The 22,778-nt window shown below is 36.6% G+C and overlaps 1 protein-coding gene and 2 long non-coding RNA genes across 10 annotated transcripts in view; 2 read left to right on the plus strand and 1 right to left on the minus strand.

Annotated features, from left to right (window-relative positions):
- LOC309663229 overlaps window positions 1-2,659 on the plus strand; it is a 62,412-nt gene extending 59,753 nt beyond the window's left edge. Inside the window, exon 3 of the long non-coding RNA XR_014265158.1 lies at window positions 2,576-2,659. This is a non-coding gene — a long non-coding RNA (uncharacterized lncRNA). The remainder of the gene's footprint in view (window positions 1-2,575) is intronic.
- Window positions 2,660-2,969: 310 nt separating this feature from the next.
- The window catches only part of ITPRID2 (ITPR interacting domain containing 2), a 46,766-nt gene continuing 26,957 nt past the window's right edge, over window positions 2,970-22,778 (plus strand). For 6 of the 8 annotated variants that reach the window (XM_082466671.1, XM_082466664.1, XM_082466667.1 and 3 more), the window contains exons 1-9: window positions 3,159-3,500; window positions 3,858-3,903; window positions 6,851-6,900; window positions 7,739-7,795; window positions 10,483-10,522; window positions 10,608-10,706; window positions 11,936-12,144; window positions 13,032-13,732; window positions 19,420-19,492. In XM_082466671.1, coding sequence (XP_082322797.1) covers window positions 3,290-3,500; window positions 3,858-3,903; window positions 6,851-6,900; window positions 7,739-7,795; window positions 10,483-10,522; window positions 10,608-10,706; window positions 11,936-12,144; window positions 13,032-13,732; window positions 19,420-19,492 — 1,486 coding nt within the window. In that variant the 5' untranslated portion in view covers window positions 3,159-3,289. Of the gene's footprint in view, window positions 3,501-3,857; window positions 3,904-6,850; window positions 6,901-7,738; window positions 7,796-10,482; window positions 10,523-10,607; window positions 10,707-11,935; window positions 12,145-13,031; window positions 13,733-19,419; window positions 19,493-22,778 lie in introns of all 8 variants that reach the window. The other 2 variants (XM_082466669.1, XM_082466670.1) reach the window with 2 other exon arrangements.
- The window catches only part of LOC309663225, an 82,983-nt gene continuing 68,665 nt past the window's right edge, over window positions 8,461-22,778 (minus strand). The window contains exon 2 of the long non-coding RNA XR_014265154.1: window positions 8,461-8,899. This is a non-coding gene — a long non-coding RNA (uncharacterized lncRNA). The remainder of the gene's footprint in view (window positions 8,900-22,778) is intronic.

The following is a 22,778-nucleotide window of genomic DNA, read 5'->3' on the forward strand; positions in this document are numbered from 1 at the left end:
TCTTTAACATTCACTGCGACTGGGATGGGGCTGGGGGAGGCGAGAAAATGCAGAGTTTACCAAACTTACTTTATCCAGAATTCTTTCCTCCAGGCAATTCTATTATTAAGACAAAAGGGATCTCGGAGGTGTAAGGTAAATAGAATGGCAGATTAAATAAAAAGTGTAGCATTTTATATTTCAATTTGGTAAACTGCAGCACTATACCACTCTCTGATCAGATTCCTAATTACTAAGATTTTGATGCACAAAATAAAATTTTTAATTACGTAAATACTAAAGAAACAATACCTTAACTAGAACCAAAATGCCTTAGCTTACCTGGTAGTAAATCTTGTTTTGTAATTTGGAGGCATGTGTTAAGGCCTAGAAAAGCAAAAAATAAGTAATTAATTAAACTGAGCATAATGTTTCACTTCTGATACATGCTTTACCATTTAAAATTGCCTAATTTAACTAGAGTCTGTTTTCTGTCCTAGCCTGAATTTATGCCATTTAAAAAATTCAGCTGCATAAGCATGAAGATAGATGCCATTTACTATAAGAATAATCCCCCCATATGAAATTAACTGCTTTTTGTCTGCTGCGATATAATAATGCCAAGAGCTATATTGAGCAACCACTTTATTTCATATAATCCTCACATCACCTTGGGAAGGTAGTTATCATGATTGCAACTTCACAGATGAGGAATGTGATGGCCAGAGATATTAGCTGTCTTACCCTAGGCCACACAACTAGAAAGAGACAGAAACAGATTTCAAACTTCAGTCTGACACCAAAGACCCTACTGTTCCCACTACATCATGCTGGATGGGATTATCCACATCTAACATAAATGTATTTCTTCCTCCACCTTGTAGGCTTTAGTAACTTAGACATTATTCTTTATGTAGAACTGCTGCAACGTTGATTGGCAGTAGGTCTACAATACAGTACTTGTTTGGAAAAAAAAACATCCTTGAAGAAGCAAGCAAACAACTAGACTCTCCTCAGGTGTAGTATGGCATTCATTTCTGAATAAATTAAACACCTTGGGCAGTTTTTTAAAATCTCAAAGTTGAGAATACAATTAAAACCCCTTACTTTTCAAAACAGCTTGCTGTTTCAAGGATTTCCTTCTTTATTAGTTCTGTATCCTCAACGTTTTACATTAAAAATTATCACGTAGAAGAAAACATATGATTGTGCTATTGGTGATTCAAGAATTGCTGTACTCTATTCTAATGTTACCTGCTGGCAATTTTTCCCCCTTTTTTTATTATTTGACTTGGTGGTTTGGTTTTTAAATATAAAATTGTGGTTCATTATTCTCAAAAATTCTTTATTGTCTGAAAGTATTTAAACAACAAAACTAAGTAAAAGATAATAGGCCATAGAGAAACAACATAAAGCAAGTAAATATTTCATCCATTTGACTGTCCATTCTGAAGAATGTAAAGCATAGAAAATTTACCTCAAGAGAACTCAATGTTCCTTGTGGGATTAGCACTGTACTAAAAGTGTAAGGTGTGCAAGAAGAATATAGAATAATGTTCTTTAGTCTCCATTTACAGTCTGCCTAGGAAGTCAAACATACCCTCAGAAGCCAGTCATATTATTTACTGCACAGTTCAGCCCCAAAATAAATGAGACAGACATTCAGTTATATACCAGGGAATTGTGGAAAAGATGTGACCAGAGGTGGTGGAAAGATGTAGTCCAGGCAAAGTTCTGCATCAGCTGGATCTTGAAGATCATTAAGGTATTGGACAGAAAGAACCGGAATGAAATGAGAGGCTAGGATAGAGAGTCAGCAACAGCATGTGGAAATGATGGAACTGGGTAGGGTGGGATCCATCAGGGCCCTGAATGAAACTGAAGACAGCATACTTTGTTTTCTGTGGCTTCTGACCAGCCCTTTCAGTGTCTTTTCTCCAGGTACCTCCCTCACTTGCTTTCCTGCTCACCTTTCCTACAGGCAGTTAGACTCTGGCCTATGTTGAAGGACCATTAAACTGTTAGCTGCATTTTGCTATAGGACTCTTGAAGGCTGGAAAGTTTTTCAGATTCAAAGAAAACATTTTTAAGATTCAAAGAAAAAATAGTGAAAATTCAAGGCAATGAGATACCAGTATCCCTGTTCTAGCTCTCCCTCACATTTCACAGTATAAGGCCCAGAATGATATTATGATGGTTCTGGGAAGTTAGTCTGGATCTTGGATATGATGTTGAATAGGATTTTATAGTCTTTCTGCTAATAAGATTTTAAAAATAACAAAAGGGACTGCTCAAACTCATTTTTAAAATGTTCTAAACCTTGACATCATTTGTATCTTGTAGCACCAAAATCCAAGCAAATATTTCTACTTTTTCCCAGCTGTTCCCTGCTGTATTTTCCTTCACCTCCCTATGTCCAATTTCAATGTGGAATTTCCAAATTAAATCTTTCATACATAACACGACCACAATAAATAACTTTCTTAAGCGTGAAAGGAGCACTCCACGAAGCTTAGTCTTTTCCAGTTTTGATATTTTGACAAGAAATACCAATTACGCGCCTTTCTCCCATCTTTCTCCACCATTTCTTGGACAGAATTCTTTGGACTCCTCGAAGAATAACTTCCAGCGAGCCCAAGCAGACACTCGTTTGGACGCAGTGAAGAAGGGCGTTGAGTGAAACTTGGCCTTTCCACATTCCTTCTGTTTTGGGGTGAGAGGAGAAGTTAATAAGCAAAGATTACTAACCAACAAGCAACCAAATTTCTCCTGCTCCGCCGGCCGCGGCGGGGGACGGGGGACAGTGGGCGGGGGGCAGGGGGCGGGTCTTTCCACTTCGTGCTCGCCGCGCCCCGCCCCGCGCGCCCCCGGCCGGAAGGGGGCGTGGAACGCCGCTGAGGGAGGGGCGCGCTGACGCGCGGCTGCCGGCCAGGCCCCTGGCGCGTCAGGCTGAGGCGGGAGGCGGGGCGGGGGCCGCGGGGAGGGCGGGGCGGTGAGCCGGGACTGGGGCTGGCCGGCGCTCGGCTCCCAGCCGCGCTCGCTCGAGCCGCTCGCGCTCCCGCGCCGCGCCCGGCCGGCTTCATGTGAAACGCTGGCCCTCCGCCCCCTCCCTCCCCTTCCTTCCCTCCCTTCCTCCCTCCCGTCCCCTCCTCCTCCTCCTCCTCCTCCTCCTCCTCCTCCTCCCCCCGCGCCTGCTCCAGCTCCCCGGGGCCCCCAGCCCGGCCGGGCGCTGACCGCAGGGGCTGGGGTCCCAGCCGCCGCCGTGTCTCTCACAGGCTCCAGCTGGGGCTGCGGAGCCCCCGGTGCAGCCATGGACCAGCCCCTGGTGGCGTCGGCGGAGGCGGAGGAGGAACTGGAGTGGCAAGTGGCGAGTTGCAGGAGGAAGGCCTGGGCCAAGTGCCGCGGCTCCTGGCAGGCGTCGGAGACGGAGGACCTGTCCACAGAAGCGACGACGCAGGACGAGGACGAGGACGACGAGGAGGACCTCTCTGGAGCGAAGCTGCCGGCGGCCGCGGGGAGAGGTACGTGCGCCCCGCGGGGCAGCGGCGGGCGGGGATCTCGGGGAAGTTCGGGCGGGCGGGGAAAAGTCTCGTGCGCTTTGGGCGACTGCTGTGAGTTCTGGAAGATCGTCCTGGGCTCGAGAGGCCGAGGGGAGAGGGGACACTTCCGACCTTTAAACGTGCGTGCTTGGTAAGGCGTCTCCAGCGTCAACAGAGACACCCCGGTGTTATCTTTTCCCTTCAGATGGTCTCTAAGCCGTGTTGCTTAGGCTGCATTTTGCCCCCAGTAGATTTTCCAACTCGGGGTATCCAGGGTGACCCCGCAGTCGGAGTCCTCCTGGGGTCGGTAACGAGCTGTCCCCTCGCTCTGCCCCGCAGGAAACGTGCCCAACGAGAAGATCGCGATATGGCTCAAGGACTGCCGGTGAGTCCTCGGTTGCGCCGCTCGCGTCCCGGGGGAAGATCAGCGCTAATGGGACGCCTGGGTGGAGTGACTCGGGCCGCCGTCCTTGCGGGTCCCTTGGACCTCGTAAGCCATAAACCGGAAAGTGAGCCGGCGGATAGCTTCCTCCTTTAAGCGATTAGAAATGGAAGTGCTGTGACCGCCGATTATTTGGTGACCATGTTGACTTTACAGTTATTAGGACTTAAGCTCCGGTGCGTGCTGTTAGCATCAGAGATCAGAAATCTGAAACAGATAATCATGCCATGTTATTATGCTTGCCCTGTTTTTCTTTGAAAGGATTGTCACATTTCACACAGTATTTTATTTTGCTTTTGTTTTGACATGTGTATATCTGGCAGAAGAGTCATTTCCCTTTCAAATGTGTTTTAGATGAATGTAATTTACTTAACTACACTAACCGGGCTTTATGTTGGTGCCTTAATTCTGTTTGGAGAGCTGTTAAAACTAGCTAACTACTTTGTTCTAGCTTACTTCTTGGACATGCATTTGTCAGATGGCCCTGGAATTCACAGAAGGGAAATAGAGCTTTGAAGACATTCAGGCTGCATAAATCTGTTTAATTACACGCTTTGGTAGCTGGTACAGAAATGTTTGATAAAGTACAGAGGAGATTAATCGTATCTTACTACAGTAAAATGTACTTGTTTCATATTTTAATTATTTTTTTCCAACTTATTTGCTACTTATAAAATCTCATATGAAGAATGTTGGCTTTTTAACTTTTGTTAAGGTGTTTGCTTCTGTACATATTTTTTGCCATCTCAATTTGGGCTTTTCTTAATCTTTTGTCCAAGTACCAGAGTTTGAGAAGTCTTTTCTGGTGGGGAGAGAGAAATGATTCTTATATATGCCAGTTTATTTTTCTTTCCTAAAGACATAAAATATTGGCCATTACTCTGTTGCTGTCCTTACTGAACACTCTTTATTATAGAACTCTTTAACCCTTATTGAGAATGTCATAGACCTTTCTGAGATATGATGAAATATATGGACCTTTTCTCTAAAGATTCACAAAAAAATGTTTAAGAGCAAGAGAAGAATCATGTTATGTTTATTTTATGGTGTATGGGAGTTAAGATTATATAAGAGATATATCAAGTAGACAGTAAATAAGTGCATCTTTTAAAATAAATGCAGTGGGCAAATGTTAACATTCACCAGGACACATGATCTCTGAAAATTCCAGGAGTTTTGTTGCTAATCTTGATTTATGTAGGCAGATTCTATAGTCTGTTGCGGATTTCCTACATAGGTTTCTTTCTTGTTCCCTGCAGTTTCACCTATTCTGTACAAAAGGGACATTCATTTATACTCTGGAGAGCTAGAACAAAGTCTTTTATTGTTAGTTTTATTATCACAGATTTGACTGCTAGGATATATGCAAGTTTTTTTTTTTTTCTATAACAGTTTAGGGTCCTTCCCAGAGTCAGGCATCTGTCTACTTTGTATGTTATGTACAATGATCTGAAGACAGCATCCCCCCCCCAACTCCCGTGATAAGTTCTCAAATATTCTTTGTTTTCTTATTGCTTTCCATATCCTGAATAAAGATACCATGTAGTTTTTCCTTAAAGGGAGTCTTTATTTTGGTAATTTTTTTTTTTTTTTTTTTTTTTTGTGGCTAAGCGGAAACAAATTACTTGAATAAGTAGCATCTAAGAAGGGATAGAGTTTTTGATAAGATTTGTAAGAGGGCAATTATAAGAGTGAGAAGCTTGTTTTTGAAGGAGAATGCCAGTTATATTCTGCTCATTTGCCATTTTCTGTTGGTGCCCAGGCCAGTTGAGACATTTACAGAAGGAGTAATGCAATGTTTTGTCCTACAAAAGTAACCACCAGGGAAGAGGAATGACTTTTTTGAGGGCATAAAGTATAGTTTTATTAAAATATATGCAAAAACTTAGAGGTTTTATTATCTTTATGGTCATGGCTTATTCTTTTTCATTTCAAAAGCACTAATTTTTAAAGAACTGCCATTGCTTGTATATTTGTTTGTAGAAACTTTTAACGTTTAAGTGGCATTTCAGTAATATTTCTTTGAAACTGATATTTTTATGATTGATCCCATTTCTGATGTGAATTTATAACAGGTATAAATTGTTGCTGATGAAAGGCTTATAACACAAAGTAGAACTTTTATAATAAAACAACCTGTTTCTTTCTTAACTTAGTTTTGAGAAAGAAATGAAAAACATTTTGCATTAAAAAGATTTCTAAGTTATCTGTGTTTGACCAACAAGAACGTGAAAGAATTTTAGTAATGACTAGTTCTTAGGGTTGATTCTCAAGCCAACTTTTTAGTAATTTTCGTTTCAGAGTTAAATGAAGAATACATGTATTTTTTTAGTTTAAAAGCCTAAAATAAATTCCAAATTTCTCCATTGTATCAGAAAAGATAATAGTTGGGGTAAGGGAGGCATTGAGTGGTGCTCTATAATGCTTGATGGGATTTGAGAAAACTGTTGAGCCTTATTTCTTACTATACTCTGACTTTTTAATTTTATTGAGATAAAGATTTGTTTTCTCTTAATTCTCTTTCCTGTTTCTAGGGAAGGGATTGAGGGGAGCAGACATTTTCTTAAGGCCTGTTGTCGTTCTCTTTTCTTTTTCTGTTTTTGTAAAGAAAATGCCAATTCATATCATTTGTAGTTGCCATTCTTGCTCTTAATTGCTGGCAGATCAGACGTGTGATTAAATCATTCCTGGTGAGCTGACTTGATGATAGGTATTTGCTTAGTAGGATATTACTTATGTAATTCACTTGCATTCCATGTGCGTTTGGGAGGAAAGTTCAACTGTAATTAGAAGCTTGCTTAGCTATAACCCTTTAAAGTGTAAGGCTGTGCAGTGACAGCTTTCCAGACAGCTTTTCAAGACTAAGGTTTATATGTTTATGTGGTTTCAGTACCCCTTTGGGAGCCTCACTGGATGAGCAAAGCAGTAGTACACTCAAGGGTAAGAGAAAGTTGCCTTTCTAAATCTGTTCTTTATGAGGGTCCTACTTTATATGTTCTCTGAGTGAAAGAGTGTGTGTGTGTATAAATTATAAAAGTGATGTTCATGTTTATAAAATACGGTGTTTTAAGATAAAAGCCTAAAGGGAGAAAACTTGTCATGAACCATAAAACAGTGATGAGTTTAAACAAATTACCAAACCTTTCCACAATGTGAAACTCATTTCTTTTTATTGTCCAGTTAGATATTATAAAGACTAATTAAATACAGAAATATGATATGTAAACATAAGGAAAATATATATTGAGTGAATCAGGTCAGCTTTAGTGTAGCATTTCTTTGCTTACATTAACTGAGATTGCCACACCTGTGCAAGGCAAAATTCTGAAGTTCAAAGTACAACAAGAATGTGCAGGTAGTGGCAAGGCATATGAAAAACATTTATAGTATCAGGAAAATCTAGCTTGAGCTCCTGACTTAATATAAGGGGGTAAAAGGAATGATTGCGCTGGGATCTGGTTTTCCATGAAACTGTTGGGTAAGATATGTTATCTCACTGAACATCTTAAAGGCTTATTAAGTATAAAATAGCCTGTAGATTGGGGCTTCTAATAACTTTACCTGGCTGCAAATCATGGTTTCCTTTACAATAAAGTGAAAACTTATATTTTCTTCCTGAAATTATATAATCAGAATAATCTGTGAGTACATTCAGGTCTGAAATGCTTTACTGTGTCTTATATTTTGCTTGGTCAGTTTGTTTTAATTAAAACAGTGATTTTCTCTGGGGGTCAGGAAGAACAGAATACCAGGATGAATCTTCTAATGTTTCTTTCAGGTGTGCTTGTGAGAAATGGAGGAAGTTTTGAGGATGATTTGTCCTTGGGAGCTGAAGGTATGTTTGGAAGAACTGTACCTTCATATAGTTTTTTTTTTTTTTTCTTTTTTTTTTTCATATAGTTTTAAATTAAAAAAAAAAAGAGAGAGAAAGTCACATGCCTTCATGTTTATGATCCTCAGAGCTAAATTTAAAGTTCTTGAAAGTGGCTCAGACACATTTTACAGAACCTTTTATGTGTTAATAATCTAGTAAGAGCCTATAGGAGACCTGTAGGAATGGCTCTGGAAAACCACTGTGCAATGTCCAAAGGTCTTCCTTGGACTTTGAAGGTTACAGGAACTATTTGGGGGCAAACAATGGTCATATAACTGAGGGAAGAATTGTCCCTCAAAAGGAAGGAAACTTAAATATTTATACGTGAGAAAACTAAAGTGAAGCTTATTTTAGTGTGAGGTAGCCTTATGTCAGACTTAACAGCTGCAGCTTGTCTTTCTCTTTGCATTCAAGTGCCTCCTGTCTTTCCCGCTTCCTCTTTTTCCAGAGTTTTAGAAGATTAAAGGACAAAGACAAAATAGAGTTACGAGAAGTTAATTAGAAAGGATTATGCTGATGTCTGTTCAAGGCTTCATTAGGATTTTAAAAGTGTATTGTGCCATGTTTAAATTTTCACAGATTATATAATCTTTTTCTGTGGATTCATAATAAAGCTTTCCACAATGTAAAATTAAGAATTTTTTATTGTTTTACTGGTATTTTAAAATTATTGGTAACTGTATAGCTGGGTTATTAATGTGTGCTTATTTTTAAAAAAATTAATTTATTTATTTTTGGCTGTGTTGGGTCTTCGTTGCTGCCTGTGGGCTTTCTCTAGTTGTGGCGAGCGGGGGCTACTCTTCGTTGTGGTGCGCAGGCTTCTCATTGCGGTGGCTTCTCTTGTTGTGGAGCACGGGCTCTAGGCGCGTGGGCTTCAGTAGTTGTGCACATGGGCTCAGTAGTTGTGGCTCGCGGGCTTTAGAGCGCAGGCTCTGTAGTTGTGGCACACGGGCTTAGTTGCTTCATGGCATGTGGGATCTTCCCGGACCAGGGCTTGAAGCCGTGTCCCCTGCAGTGGCAGGCAGGTTCTTAACCACTGTGCCACCAGGGAAGTCCCAATGTGTGCTATTTATAAAAAAAAAAGAATTAAGGATTTTATTAAATCTTTTTGAATTGTAAGTTGATGAATAGTGAATTTATCCACTGAATTTAATATCCTTGATCTTTTGCAGTTTGAAGTCAATCTGTATGATAAGATTACTTATTTAGAGCCTTCTAACATTGAACACTCTAGAATATGTGTATATGTTAGTTTTTATATTTCTGTTAATATGCTTTTAAGGAATAAACTCTATAAAATAAACTCAAACTTACTGCTTCCCAATCAGGATAGTTGAACATACTGTTAACCCCTTATTAAAATTCATTTTATTGTTATTGTAAATAGCACTTTTGATATCTGCCTTAGTAGTTTCACAATATAGAATTTTTTGTTAAAAACTTTATTTTTTTAGAGCAGTTTTGTTCACAGAAAAATTGAGGGGAAGGTACAGAGATTTCCCACATACTTTCTGCCCCACACGTGCACAGCCTCCCCCATTGTCAACATCCCCCACCAGAATAGTACATTTGTTACAATTGATGAACCTAGGATAAGGCATCATAGTTACCCAAGGTCCATAGTGTATGCTAGGGTTCACTCTTGGTCTTATACATTCTGTGGGTTTAGACAAATGTGTAATGACATGTATCCATCATTATGCTATCATATAGCGTATTTTCACTGCCCTAAATATCCTCCGTGCTCTGCCTGTTCATCCATAGTGAATGATTTTATTGGAAGCCAGACCCAAAAAGGAAGTCTCAGAGAAGAGTGGAGCTATTATGTTGTTTTACTGAAAATTGTTTCAAGATTATTTTCATTCATTCAGTAAATATTTATTGAATGCTGTGTGTTAGACACCTTTCTGGTTGATAAGAAATTGCCATGGCTCTGCAGATGAGAAGTGAAAAAAGAAAAAAGTCTGGTGTGCTGAAAAAGATGTGTTTTTAATTAATTTCATTCTTTATGTTTGTCTATAAAATTTAAATGCAGTAAATTTAACTCACTGTAAACTTTTAATGTTAACAACATTTATTTGTTTAGAACTTGTAAATCTAGGATAAACTTGAAAGGCAACTTTTGAAAGAAAACTTATGTTGAAATGAGTAGGAATTTTCAAAGTAGGTGCATGAAAAATTGGTTGTAACTGGAGTGAATTACCAGCCTTAAAAAAACCACATGTTAAGAATAGATATTGCCACACTTAAGTAATGCTAAATCATGTTTTTGCTTTTGAGGTATTCTTTATTAACAGTTTTTAAATTGACTAATTAGAAGCACATATACCACGTATCTTCTTACTACTTATTTCAAACTGTTAAATTTAATTGGTTATTTATACATCTTTTTATTTTAAACATTCAGTGGAGGTAGTTTTACATTGCTAACAAAGAAAACCTAAAACACCCTCCAAAAGCTGCTGACTCTGTTCTTATCTATCTTTATATTACCTTTAATGGTGCAGATTTAATGAGCCAGGACAGGAGTTTGGCATATTAGGCATTTAGCTATAATAATGTGGTTAATTTGCTTTCTTGTTGATTGTATCATAGTAGTTATTGTCCTACTAACAGCTGTGCTTTGCATATATTCTTTTTACCTTTAGCCAACCACCTCCATGAAACTGATGCTCAAATTGAAAACTGGTACGTAGCTGTTTGTTTTTTTCCTTTCTAAAAATGAAGAACAGTTATGGAAATAAAGTTTTATATAATCTAATTTTGTTTATAGCAATAATATCTTGGCCAAAGAGAGAAGACTACAGTTTCATCAGAAGGGGAGAAGTATGAATTCCACTGGATCCGGGAAAAGTAGTGGAACAGTCTCAAGGTAACTTATTCTGAAGTTATACTGCAACTACATTGTGTTGTAGATGACCTACTCTTATCCCTTTTCAGCCTTGGATTTGACTTGGTAGTATGAAGTCAAAAGGAATCCACAGTGTTTTGTGGATCAGCATAACTGAGAGAAGTGTCTTCTTTTTTTTTTAATTAAGATTAAATAAAAATTAACAGATATGTTAAAAATGCTGCTGGAATCCATTAATGAGTATTTTGAGTCCTATCAACAGCTTGAAAGAGGAACTCCATAGTGGAATAATTTCTACTTCCCAAATTCTCCATTCTTCTAGGGTCTTGAGTTACTCTGACATAAAAATCAGAATAAACCTTTATAATTTAAAGCTTGATATTTAAGTGTAGATTTATCTTCATATAAAACCAAAGATCTTTAAACTATATATTAAAATAAGCAAATACGTGTGCATAATGAACCAGTTTAAACTATTACCCAAATTATTGTTTTGGAATTTGAACATTTTCTCTGAAACAGATTGAAATTTCCTTCTGCTCAAGTTCTGTCTCTAACATTCCTATTTTCCCCAGTGAGTCTCAGCTTGGATTATCACTGGTATGAGAGATAAGGGTTAATAAATGTTCAATGCACAATAGAATTAGAGCAAGAATTTACCTTTGTGTAACCCATACTCTCATTACTTTACTCCTCCTACTTCCTGAGTGCAGGTGGTTAGAGGGAAGTTGAAAGTAAGCTCCTCCTTCACTTTTCTGAGATCAGTTGTTACCTGTATTGCCTCTTCTAGGACAGCCAAAGATAGCAGAAAAACTCAAGCTCTGCAGAATGTCCCTTGGTACCAAAGTTGTACCAACTTCCTAGTGCATTTTCCCTTTTCATTTTTTCCTAATCTGTTTACTCCTTATTCTCCCTTATCTGTCCTCAAATTGTTTAGCTGCTTTACTGGAAATCTCTTTAAAATGACAAAGAAAATAAGGTGAGGAATCAGAGTTTCTTACTGAGGGTGTTCTTAGGGCTTAGCTCTTTTTCCCAAAACTAGCTTGAGAGAATGGACCCTTTTTAAGGGTTATTTATTGCATTTGGTACCCAACGTATAAAGATGCTGAAATAAATAATGGGTTAAACAGCAGAAGCTGTAGAAGACTTTTTCACAGGAAAGCAGAAATATGAATTCATTTATAATGTGATATGGACTATTATAAACTTATTTTACATCTTGCTGTTTCTTTTTTTTTTTTTCTTTTTAGTGTTTCAGAATTGTTGGAACTTTATGAGGAAGATCCTGAAGAAATCCTTTATAATCTTGGATTTGGACGAGATGAACCAGATATTGCTTCTAAAATTCCTTCCAGATTTTTTAATTCATCATCATTTGCCAGAGGAATAGATATTAAAGTATTTTTGAGTGCGCAAATGCAACGGATGGAAGTAGAAAATCCAAATTATGCTTTAACAAGTAAGGTTTTTAAATGTTAGCATATTATTTTTAAAATTATGGCATCTACAGCAAGATGGTCTTGTTTTTAAAGCCTTATTAATTTCTAGGAATAGCGGTGGCAATTTAATTATTGAGGTTAACACAATAGCTGTTTTGCATATTATAAATTTTTATTATTCTATTTATAGAAGTTAATTTACCTATTCCCCCACCCCCCCACCCCATTCTCCACTTACTTAAGTGTTACATCCGTAGAATGTAACTTGTAGAACCTTATACTTATCTCCAGATTGCTTTTGTTCCAAAAGGAAAGAAGTAGAGGAGGGGCCTTGTTACTATTAGTTGAAGTCAGTCAATTTCAGATGCTTTCATGTAAAGCTACAATGGAAAGGCTAATTTGATGATTTTTCAAGTTAAATCTTGCTTATTTTTCTCTGCTGACCAGAAATCCCCAAAATGGGATCCCTAGGTGGTCCTTGGATTAGCTTTAAGAGATCTATAAATCCAACCTCCCGCCCATTAGGTATAAAATATATACTTACATATACTTCACATTAGGAAGAGTTCAAGACCTAAAAACAGAGTCGCAACTATAGATCAATAGCTAGTCCTTTCTGTTTTATTCAGCGTTGTCATTATGCTTTGTCCTTGCTTTTGATTTTTTAAAATGTAAATTCTAGTGCTTAAGAGTGAAAAATCTTTCTCCCTCTCCACAGTAAATGTAGAGAAGTTTTAAGTGATAGATAAGGAAAAAAATCTGGTTTCATAATCTTTGTGATTTAAGTAGTTCAGTAATTGAAATTCTGAACAGTACTAATGGTTTAATTAATGTATGTGTGTGTATATGTGTGTATATACACATATAAATATAAATATATATAATTCATGTTTTTTTCCTTTTATAGGCCGTTTTCGTCAAATTGAAGTGCTTACTACTGTGGCCAATGCATTTTCTTCTTTATATTCCCAAGTCTCTGGGACTCCCCTGCAGAGAATTGGGAGTCTGTCCTCGGCGACCTCTAACAGGGAGGCAGACTCGCCTCCACCTTTAACCCGAAGTAACACTGCAAATCGTTTAATGAAAACACTATCAAAACTAAATTTATGTGTTGATAAAACAGAGAAAGGAGAAGGTAGTACTCCTTCCCCAGCAGTTGACAAAGGAAAGACTCTAAATGTTTCAGTGATGGAAGAAATTGGCAATAAAAATGATCAAAAGTCTCAAAAAATTGTGAAGAAGAAAGATTCATCTTCTATGTTGGCTACAGTTAAAGAAGAAGTATCAGGTAGTTCAGCAGCTGTTATGGAGAATGCTGACATTGATAGACTTTCTGATGAAGCAAACAGTAATTTTAACGAAGAAACTGAAAGTGGACAAAGTAAAGAAACTCAAAGTCATGAGAATAAACTGGGTGAGGAAGCTGGTATTATAAAAACTCATTTAGATAGCGATGTCAACATGTCCAGCCACAGTGAGCTGGAAAATAGCAGGGAGCTGAAAAATGTCCCTTTGTCCACACCTGAAAAAGAGCCATGTGCACCGTTGACAATCCCATCCATAAGAAATATAATGGCACAGCAGAAGGACTCCTTTGAAATGGAAGAGGTAGGTAGAAAATTACTGAGAACTGTTTTAAACAGTGAGTTAGGGGAAAAAGTGCCAAAAAATGTTTTTAAAATGAAAGGTGGTGAATAGATTTATACTAGAAAAAAATCATCCTGATTTTGACTTTCCAGGTTTTTTGTTTTATGTTTCACAAACCAAGAAGTCCCAGGACTATGTGATGTCAAGATAATGGCCCCTCTAGATCTTCTGTAATCCATTGCTCATACTTGAACTTTAACCCCTTTTCTCTCTCAATTTAAGATTTTGATTCTCTGAGAAAGCCCTGAGAGAATATATCCAAACTCAGATCTATATTGCATAATAGTTAAAAATACAGGCTTTGAAATCAAACAGGTTTGAGTTCTGTTTGGGCCACTGAATTGCTGTGTGCCTTTGGGCAAGCTTTTCTTAATGTATCTCAGTGGAAGGGTAGGTGTGAAGAAGGCTTTGAGGGTAGGTCTGGGAACATGAACATGAAGATATTTCCTGAAGGGGAGGATAGGGAATCTCGAGGAAGAAGGTTTGAAAGGCCACTGAAAGGATTTCTGCAACCCCAGAAGACCAGTGTTTGGTTACTTTTTTTTTTTAACCTAGTGATATTCTTACTAGTTTACATCAATTTCAAATTGGACAAGATAAAAATATTCGTTTTGATGAGGTTCACCTAAAACTGCTTTTGAATAGTCAGAGGGTAACTTATGCATTGGAGCTATATACCTTGGGGCAGGAAACTGAACATTATCAAGCACCTACCTTGTGGCAGTCACTGTACTAGGCCCTTGAAGTACTTTTCTCTCTTCAGTGTGTGAGGCCAGCAGTGCTGGTCTTATTTTACATCTGAGGAAACAGTCACATATGTACTGCTAACGATTTGTGGCTATAAATTATACAATGTGCAATTTTTCTTTTTAAAATTTATTACAGAATAGTTTTAGTAATAGCTCACAGCTGTTTTGGAATCACTCGCCATTGTTTTAGGGAACTAGGAAACAGGATAATTGATTCTGCCCATAAAATGTCCTCTTAGGTGCGTGTGTATCTCTCACATCAGTTAAGATTTTTCATTTATTGCAAAATTTCAATTGCTGATACAGCTTTTTTTGTGGTCTTTGAATGCACCTTTTAATACTTTAATTCTGACTAAAAAGTGAAATAAAAAGGGAGCAAGAGCAGCCCTTTGAAATATTTTACAATTTTTGTAAGCTTCTTTATTTTTCATTATATATAGTTCAGAAAATGACAACTTTAATTAGAACCTTTTTGTTCCATTTCACTGTTCGATTCTTTTTTTGGCTTTGTTTTGGTCTAAACTTGTCCTAGCATTCATAATTAAAGTGTAACCTCTTGCCTTCCTTTAGGGCCCCTCTTCTGACAATTGGATAGAGTGCAGATACTTGTTAGACACTTGCAGACCTGATTTGGGGACTCAGCTGAGAAGACACTCATATTTTGCTTTTTAATTTCTAGAATTCCTGAATTCGAAGCCAGAGTTGTGTTTTTGTTTTTTAAATTACTGATGCCATACACGAAAGTTCTTTACAACATTTATAAAGTGCTAGATAGATGTACTTTGGCAGCAGGTGAACATTTAATAATAGGCTGGTGTTTTGGTTTTTTTTCTTTTTCTTTTTTTTTTTGCTCCCTCTGCTGGCAAAAGCAGTTAGTGAAGAAAGTAACAACACTGAAGTGAATATTTTTTTGAAGTACAAAATTATAGGCATTGGTGGTTTAAGGATAATGGAAGATTTTTGTTTTCAAAAAAAGAATATATGGTCAACCATAGCTACATTGTAAATAACAGGGAATTTTAAGGATAATCCTTATTCTTCAGACATATTTCAAATATGGATAAAAACCTCCTAGAATTGTGTTTTTAATCCCTTTGGGAACTTTAAAGAAAGCTTGTAGAACAATGGATAAAGAAAGGAAATAATGTGTTTCTTTAATTTCCTCTTCTCCCAAGCTTGTTGAATCATACTGACAAATGAAGAGAACAATCTTATTAAAGCAAACTTTTAGATCCCATTCAAAGTAGGTCATTACTATTTTTCTTTTGCACTCCTTTCCCTTGAGGTTTGATTCCTATTGGGAACTTTCTTCCTTTTGTAAAAATAGCAAATAAATATAAGCCAGAGCACGCACACACTGTCAGTAAGCCAGTTTTTAAACAGATTAACTGAATGCCCACTGCTTTGGGTAACTAGGTAGGAGAAAATGTTGCAGATGCGGCTCTGTGCATGAAGCTGCCTAGTCCCTCTGAAGCAGAAGGTAAGATCTGACAGTCACCGGGAGCAGAGAGAACTATTTAAATGTAAAAAGAGTTAAATATATGACAAGACTGACCCAGGCCTTGGAGAGTGAAAGTGACTATCTCTTACGATAAGCAAAAAAGGCCAGACATTATTTTCAATTAAAAGTCAGTTTGCCATATAAAAAATATCTTGCAGACTGTTTTGGTGTATCTAAAAGTTGTAAAACCCCACTCTTGAGTTTTCTAATTCTTAGTGACTTGCTTGGATAATTCTTGTGTTCTTCTTGAAATGATTTATTTTGAATAAATACATCATGGTAACTCTCTAGAGCCATAAATTAGTAGCATGAATGATTCACAGTTAAACCAGAATGATTTTACTCAGTAAGCAATTGTTCATCTTTTAGGTGTAAAGGAAAATTTTCTCATGCTTAAACGCTAGAGGAAGGAGAACTTTTATCTGTGTGTTTCTGTAAATAGGTTGTCCTGTGTCTCTTACTCTATAAATAAATTTATATTTAAATAAAGATATTATTGGCAGCATATACAATTTTTTAAGCTACTGAAGTGTTAGTAAATGTTTCTAATCCTGTCTTCACACTGATTGTTGATTTAACTAATATACCTCATTACTTACTTTTAGCCATTAAGTTTCAGGATTCTTTTTATTCTATTTACTGGCCTGAGTTAAAGTAATCCCAAATCAGTCAAATACCTGACAGGTAGTTAAGTTGTTCTGTTGGCCTTTCAGAATGAGACTTGAATTTGAGTCTTTGTATAAACCTGCTCCTTTTGATTACACCATAAAACTTGGTATGGTCCGACTGGTCGATAGGGTCAGACATTGGAGAAGAACTCAAGTCATTCCATGCCCAGCCCCCTGCCCCTTTTTGGAAAAATAATGCTTTCCTTTGAATTTTTTTGAGGTATCATTAAAAATTAGACAGAATTGTAATTTTTGAAGCTCCAGTTTTGGATTTCTGCTGTATAGGTCTCTTTAAACCTTAGAGGAAGGGTGATTTGAGTTAGAACATTCTACGGTGTTGCTGCTCTATAAAACATAGTACAATAGTATTGTGCCTAGAAGATATGTCTTAGTCAAGATAAATGTGACAGATTTTGAAAAATCAAACTAGGTATCTGCGTGGTAGCAGGACATTGATTCAGAAAGATACAATCTTTGTTTGATTAAAATATTTTTAAAATGTAGTAACTCAAATGTGTGAATTATTCTAAAGCTGTTTTCCTACAGCTTTAAATCCCAAAACACTGAGACCAAGTGATTTTATCATTTTGGTTTACTGACTTGTTTTGTTTTGTTTTGTAATTTTTATTATGAAAAGTTTCAAACTTACCAGCGTTTAGAGAAAATAGTATAATGAACACCCATTATTCATCACTCAATTCGGTTATCAATATTCAGCTATAGTTAATTTAATAAAAGACCAACTTGTAGCAAATGACCAGAATTCCACTGAGGATTTGAAACCATGGAATAGGAAAAATCCTGCCACATAAATCTAAGTTCCGTGTTTGCATTATAATTTTCTGTGGTGCACCCCATCTTGAATTTGATGGCTTTCCTCTGCACAACTGTAGCCAATAATGAAACCTAATAAGCTATGAAATTCAACCATTAACACTAGCAAGTCTATTTCTGTCTTCAGCAAGTGATTGATGACTTTGCTGAGTAAGTAGGAGGAAGGATCCTAACTTTAGTAGCTTTATTAGTAAAATATGATCCTGTCAGCTCATTTTTAAGGGTCCTGTTCTTCTTTTCTTTCAGTTAATGATGGAGTTTGTAGTAGAGGGAGAGAGAGAGTTGTTTTTTTTTTTATTGTCCATGGAGTAGCAGCATCTTGAAGGATAGTATACTGAGGACACATATTCATCAAAGTCGTGTTACCTTGTGACTAATTTTATAAATCTAAAGAATAGAGTATGTGATAATTCTACATTTAAAAATGAGAGATCATAATCTTTTGCCTAAGCTGAGATTCCTAGAATAAAATTAAAGAGACATTTAGATTTCTGTTATACTTTTTTTGGTCTGTTTGATACTTGGTTTACAGAAAACTCTTTGAAGTAGGCTAGGCCTGAATAGAGGCTAATAATAGACCTCCTGTTGACTATAAAAAGAAAATGCATTTTGTTTCTTTGCACACAAAACAATGGTTTTCCTGTTGAACTTATGTCTGCTGCTTTGAAGAATACGATTTTTCAATAAAAACAAAGATAGTAGAAACCATTTTATATATGATTTATAGGTGATGGTTTTAAATGACCAGTATGCGTTCAGTTTTCAAAAGATACATAAACTTGGATTCATGTTCAACTATGTAGAACAAAGATATCACAAATCAGAGCAATTTCTAAATTGGGTAATAGTATCTTTAACCTTCAAAGTTTTTTTTCATGTTGGCTATTCCACTTTCACTCCTATGGAATTTTTCTTACTCTGGAATGGAGTCATAGCTCAGAACTGCGAGGGTTCTATCTAAAACCTGTTTTGCTGTTTGCTCTCCAGCTTGTTCAAGGCTGAAAGCCCAAATGTTTGGCTAATTTGCCCACTTTACTAGGATGTTATTTATTATTTTAAGTACTAATCATTATAGGGTAAAGTGTGGGGCGTTAGTAGCATACCCCCGCAAATATTTACTCTTAGTATAGGGTTAGTTATGTTAGGGTAGATATAGTAAGAGTATTTGGGGAGTGAGTGTGATGAATAAAGAATCTGGAAATTCCTAAATTATGTAGTTGTTTAGGTAGGGAAAAAAAAGACAGCATAAAAGGACAAATTCTGTGGGTTTGGTATCTTTTTGAGCATAATTTTCAGGGAGGATTTATGACTAAGATCTTTCAACATTTTAATCCTATAATGAAACCTGCTTTTCTACTTACAACTCCCAAGTTATGTCTTAAAAGAACATTTGTGTCAGGACAAAGCAGTCTTCCACATGAGTGGTTTTTGATACCTGAAAATTTGTGGACTTTTATAAGATTTTGCAGTGGGAGCATGATTGCCGTTTTTCAAGATACAAGATTTGTAATTGCTTCAAGTGTGTGCCAGTGTGCTGCAGTGAGTGTATTAGCATTTCTCCTGGGATTGACCTTACACTTTGAAGTTTAACATTTAGAGAAGAACTTTTAATGTTGGATCTGTTTTTCATTTTAATGGTAACTTTTTTTAATGAAGTAGTTTACACATGTACTTATTTTTCGTTGCTAGCTATAAGCTTGCAGTCCTGTTGTTAACTGAAAAATAGATCGTAAAATTGAGATGTGGGACATTATAACGATTTTGAGATAGGATGCACTTTTTAAATATATAAAGCATTGGTACCTTCTTAGGTTGGTTGTTTAGTAAATGATTATTAAGAGGTGTTCTTCTTTGCCATAGATTCTTAAGTTTTAACTACTTAAAACTCTTCTTTAGGTTCAAAGTACAGAGGGAGAAGCTCCTCATGTTCCAACCACTTACCAGCTAGGTCTTAACAAGTCAAAAAAAGGTAAGTAAACCAGTAGCCACTAGTTCCCGAGCACATTACCAAAGTGTCTTTGGGGGATTTGGAAAAGGTATTTTTTTTTAATCTATCAGTATTTGTAGTACCTGTAAGTGTAAAAAGAAGATTAAGAACACAGGTGTGCCTGCTTCATTATGGTTTGGTTATAGAATTTTTTGTATCTTCCTGAAGACTTTTGTGCTCATAAAGTAATTTTAGTTTGCTTACCTTGTAATGACCTCCTTACACAATTCTGTGTATTCTAAATATTTTTTCAGTTCTGCGCAAGGGCTAGATGGGAAGTGATAGAGCAACAGAGTCAGGCCTACTTCTTACATGGTTGGGATTGAAATATACACTTGTATTATCCACCTCTGGGTTTTTATTATTTAAATGCGACTCCTAGGTGTAATAAATGAATGTGCCTCTGGCAGAAAACACCAGTCAGTCTCTCAGCAGTAGGTAAAGCTAGTTAAATTCAAACTGTAAATCAAAGGTCAGTGGCTCAGACATTGTTCTTCTCTTGAATTATTAATTATTGACCAAAGAACCTTTGAATCCATTTCCTTCACTTTTAACTTACAACAGAAAAACATGTCTGATCATCTTTAAAGTCACAAAGCTTTTGAGATTTAGAGAAAAGGAGAGAGGAAGTTAAAATGACCACTGAAGGTAGGAGTGTTTATTTTTAAAACTTTACACATGCTGAACCACCCCTTTTTTTTTAAGCAAAGATTCATATGTATGTTCCTAGAATAGGAAATTACATGTTTGTTCTCTTCTGATCTCTGAAGTGACTTCATATGAGACAATTTGCATATAATTTTTCTTTTATTGCAGTATGGTACTGAGAAACAAGAGCTCCACTCTCACTAGGTCATCACAGTTCTGGTCAGACACAAAATGAACTTTCCTGCTTAATTTTCTTCCCTTTGTGAGTCCATGAATTTATGTATGTGTTCCTGAGCTGTAAGGCAGAGTTCACAGCCATCCAGGAATCTTTGCTTTAGATAGGTAGACAAGGGATGCATTGGAAAAAGCAGCTTGCCCTGTGTCAAAAAGAGGATAAAAACAGCATAATTACTTTAAGATCTTCGAAGAGTAAGCTTCCTGTGGTGGGAAAGATGGAATGTGGTTTGTATTCACATCTGGGTTTCTTCCTCTTATCTATGGAGGAGCACTTATTTCTGGTGGCATAAGTAAAAATGGTAACATTTTTTTTGAATCACATTTTTATAAAGTAACAGTAGAATGGTTTTGTGTGTGTGCATGAGAGAGAGGGAGTGAGAACAGCACAGTGTTTTAGTCATTTTTTGAAGGTAGCCTATCAAATTTTGATAATGTGATATACAGATATCTTAAATTAATCATAGTGGCAGAATTAGAATCACTGGTATAATATATTCATTTCACAAAGTTAGTAAAAATGCATACAGTGCATGTATAAAAATACTTCACACGTTAGTAATAGAATTTTTGAAGTTACAGTGATCTTAATCTCAAATCCAGTCCTGGGATTTACATACTGAAGAAGACAGGTTTAGTGACTCAACTCGTGTCACAAGCTAACATTCAGTAGGTATATTAAGAGCAGTCCAACATTTTTCTAATTACTGAAGACGTTCAATATTCTCTTTAGTCTAGCAGAGTATATGGGTGTCCTGTTTACGTTTCTCTGCAATACTGGATAAATAGAATTTCCACATTTTGTTTTGTTCTCACTTTAATGTTTGCTCTAACTTCCTGGTTTTTAATTAGAAATAATGTCTTATCTCTTCAGTTAGGACAGAGGTCTATTTCTTTTTAGTTGTATCTTTTTCTTTGGTGAACTGTGTTTTTTGTAAAACTGAAACGTCTGACTAAAGAACCTCAGTTGTGATTTATAGTTTACAAAACAGTTTCACCTACGTTCTACTTAGTTTCTGAAGTAACCCTGTGAGGTAGAATGATTATCCCATTTTTTGGAGGAGAGAAGTTATTGCTTATGATGATAAAGCCGAAACTTGAACCCAGGCTTCCTTGTTCTTTTCCACTGCCTGACACCTGCTCTGAAGCCTGAGCAGTCTACACTTGACCTGATGTGTGTGAATTCAGGCAGGGCTCACCGCGGAGAGGTGCATTTGGCACAGGCTGTAGTATGCTGCGGATAAAACAGATCTTAGCAGAGAGAACCTGAACGGAGCTGGTCAGGGCTTCCTGGGCTCTTTTGCAACTGCCCTTTGCCCAAGCAGATGGGGCAGTTTCACTTCTAAATCCTTTAAGAAACTGTTTAATTCTGTTTTTGCTTTAAGGAGATAGTTATCGTTGATTCATTCAGCAAACATTTTTTATTGTTGGCTTGGTCTAGGTACTTGGGATACAAAGAAGAATAAATAAGGTTCCTGTCTTCAGAACGCTGACAATCTAGTTTTTTTTAGAAAAACATGCAAACACATAATTATGGTGATGACTTCTATGACATGTTAATCATTTTCTCAAATAATAAAATGCATAATCAGTACCTATGGTAACAGCTTATTCCAATTCACTTTCACAATTATTACAATTTACCTAGATTTATCAAGGATATGGATCAATTCCATATATTTCATTATGCAGTTTTGTTAATTTCACAACAACCTTACAGAATTATTTTAAATTTTTAATGGGAAAAAAATAATTCTGTTTCATGTTGCTCCAGATTGAACCTAAGGTTGTTATAATATTTTTCAAAGTCAGGCAACCTGTAATTAATTTTGGATTTTATTGAAACATATTATGAAGTACTTTCTATCATTCAAGTCTTAAATGAATGTGGACTTGGTAAACACACTTTATTTAGCCTGTTGCTTTTTAAGTTCTGTGGAACTTGACTATCTCATGAAGTGTCTCCCTCAGTAAATGTAATAGCTGTAAAGTCTCCGCCACTGTGGTACTTGTAGTGTGGTTGGGCGTGTGATCAGACCAGCTGTGTTTAGTTGGTCTTTTTAGTTACTTTAAAAAAAAATTTCTAGGTTATACTAACCAGGAATTAGAGTTTTGAGGCCAAAAAACAAACAAGTTTATTGCAAAATTAACAATATTACCTACTAGTTGAACCTATGTGATTGAGTTTCATTCAGTTGTTAAGAAATAATTGTTTCATAACTTACAAATGTTTGCATCATTTGAAACATCAGAGACATGTAAGTACTCTGTGTACAACTTATTTAATTTGTTGGCCTTAATTGTATGTTTATTTTCTTATTAGGAAGGTAATAGAAGTTTTTACACACTACATTTAAACTTCTGATTTCACCTACTATGTGTCCTC

The sequence above is a fragment of the Balaenoptera physalus genome, assembly GCF_965194825.1.
Source record: "Balaenoptera physalus genome assembly, chromosome: 6".
NCBI lineage: Eukaryota > Metazoa > Chordata > Mammalia > Artiodactyla > Balaenopteridae > Balaenoptera > Balaenoptera physalus.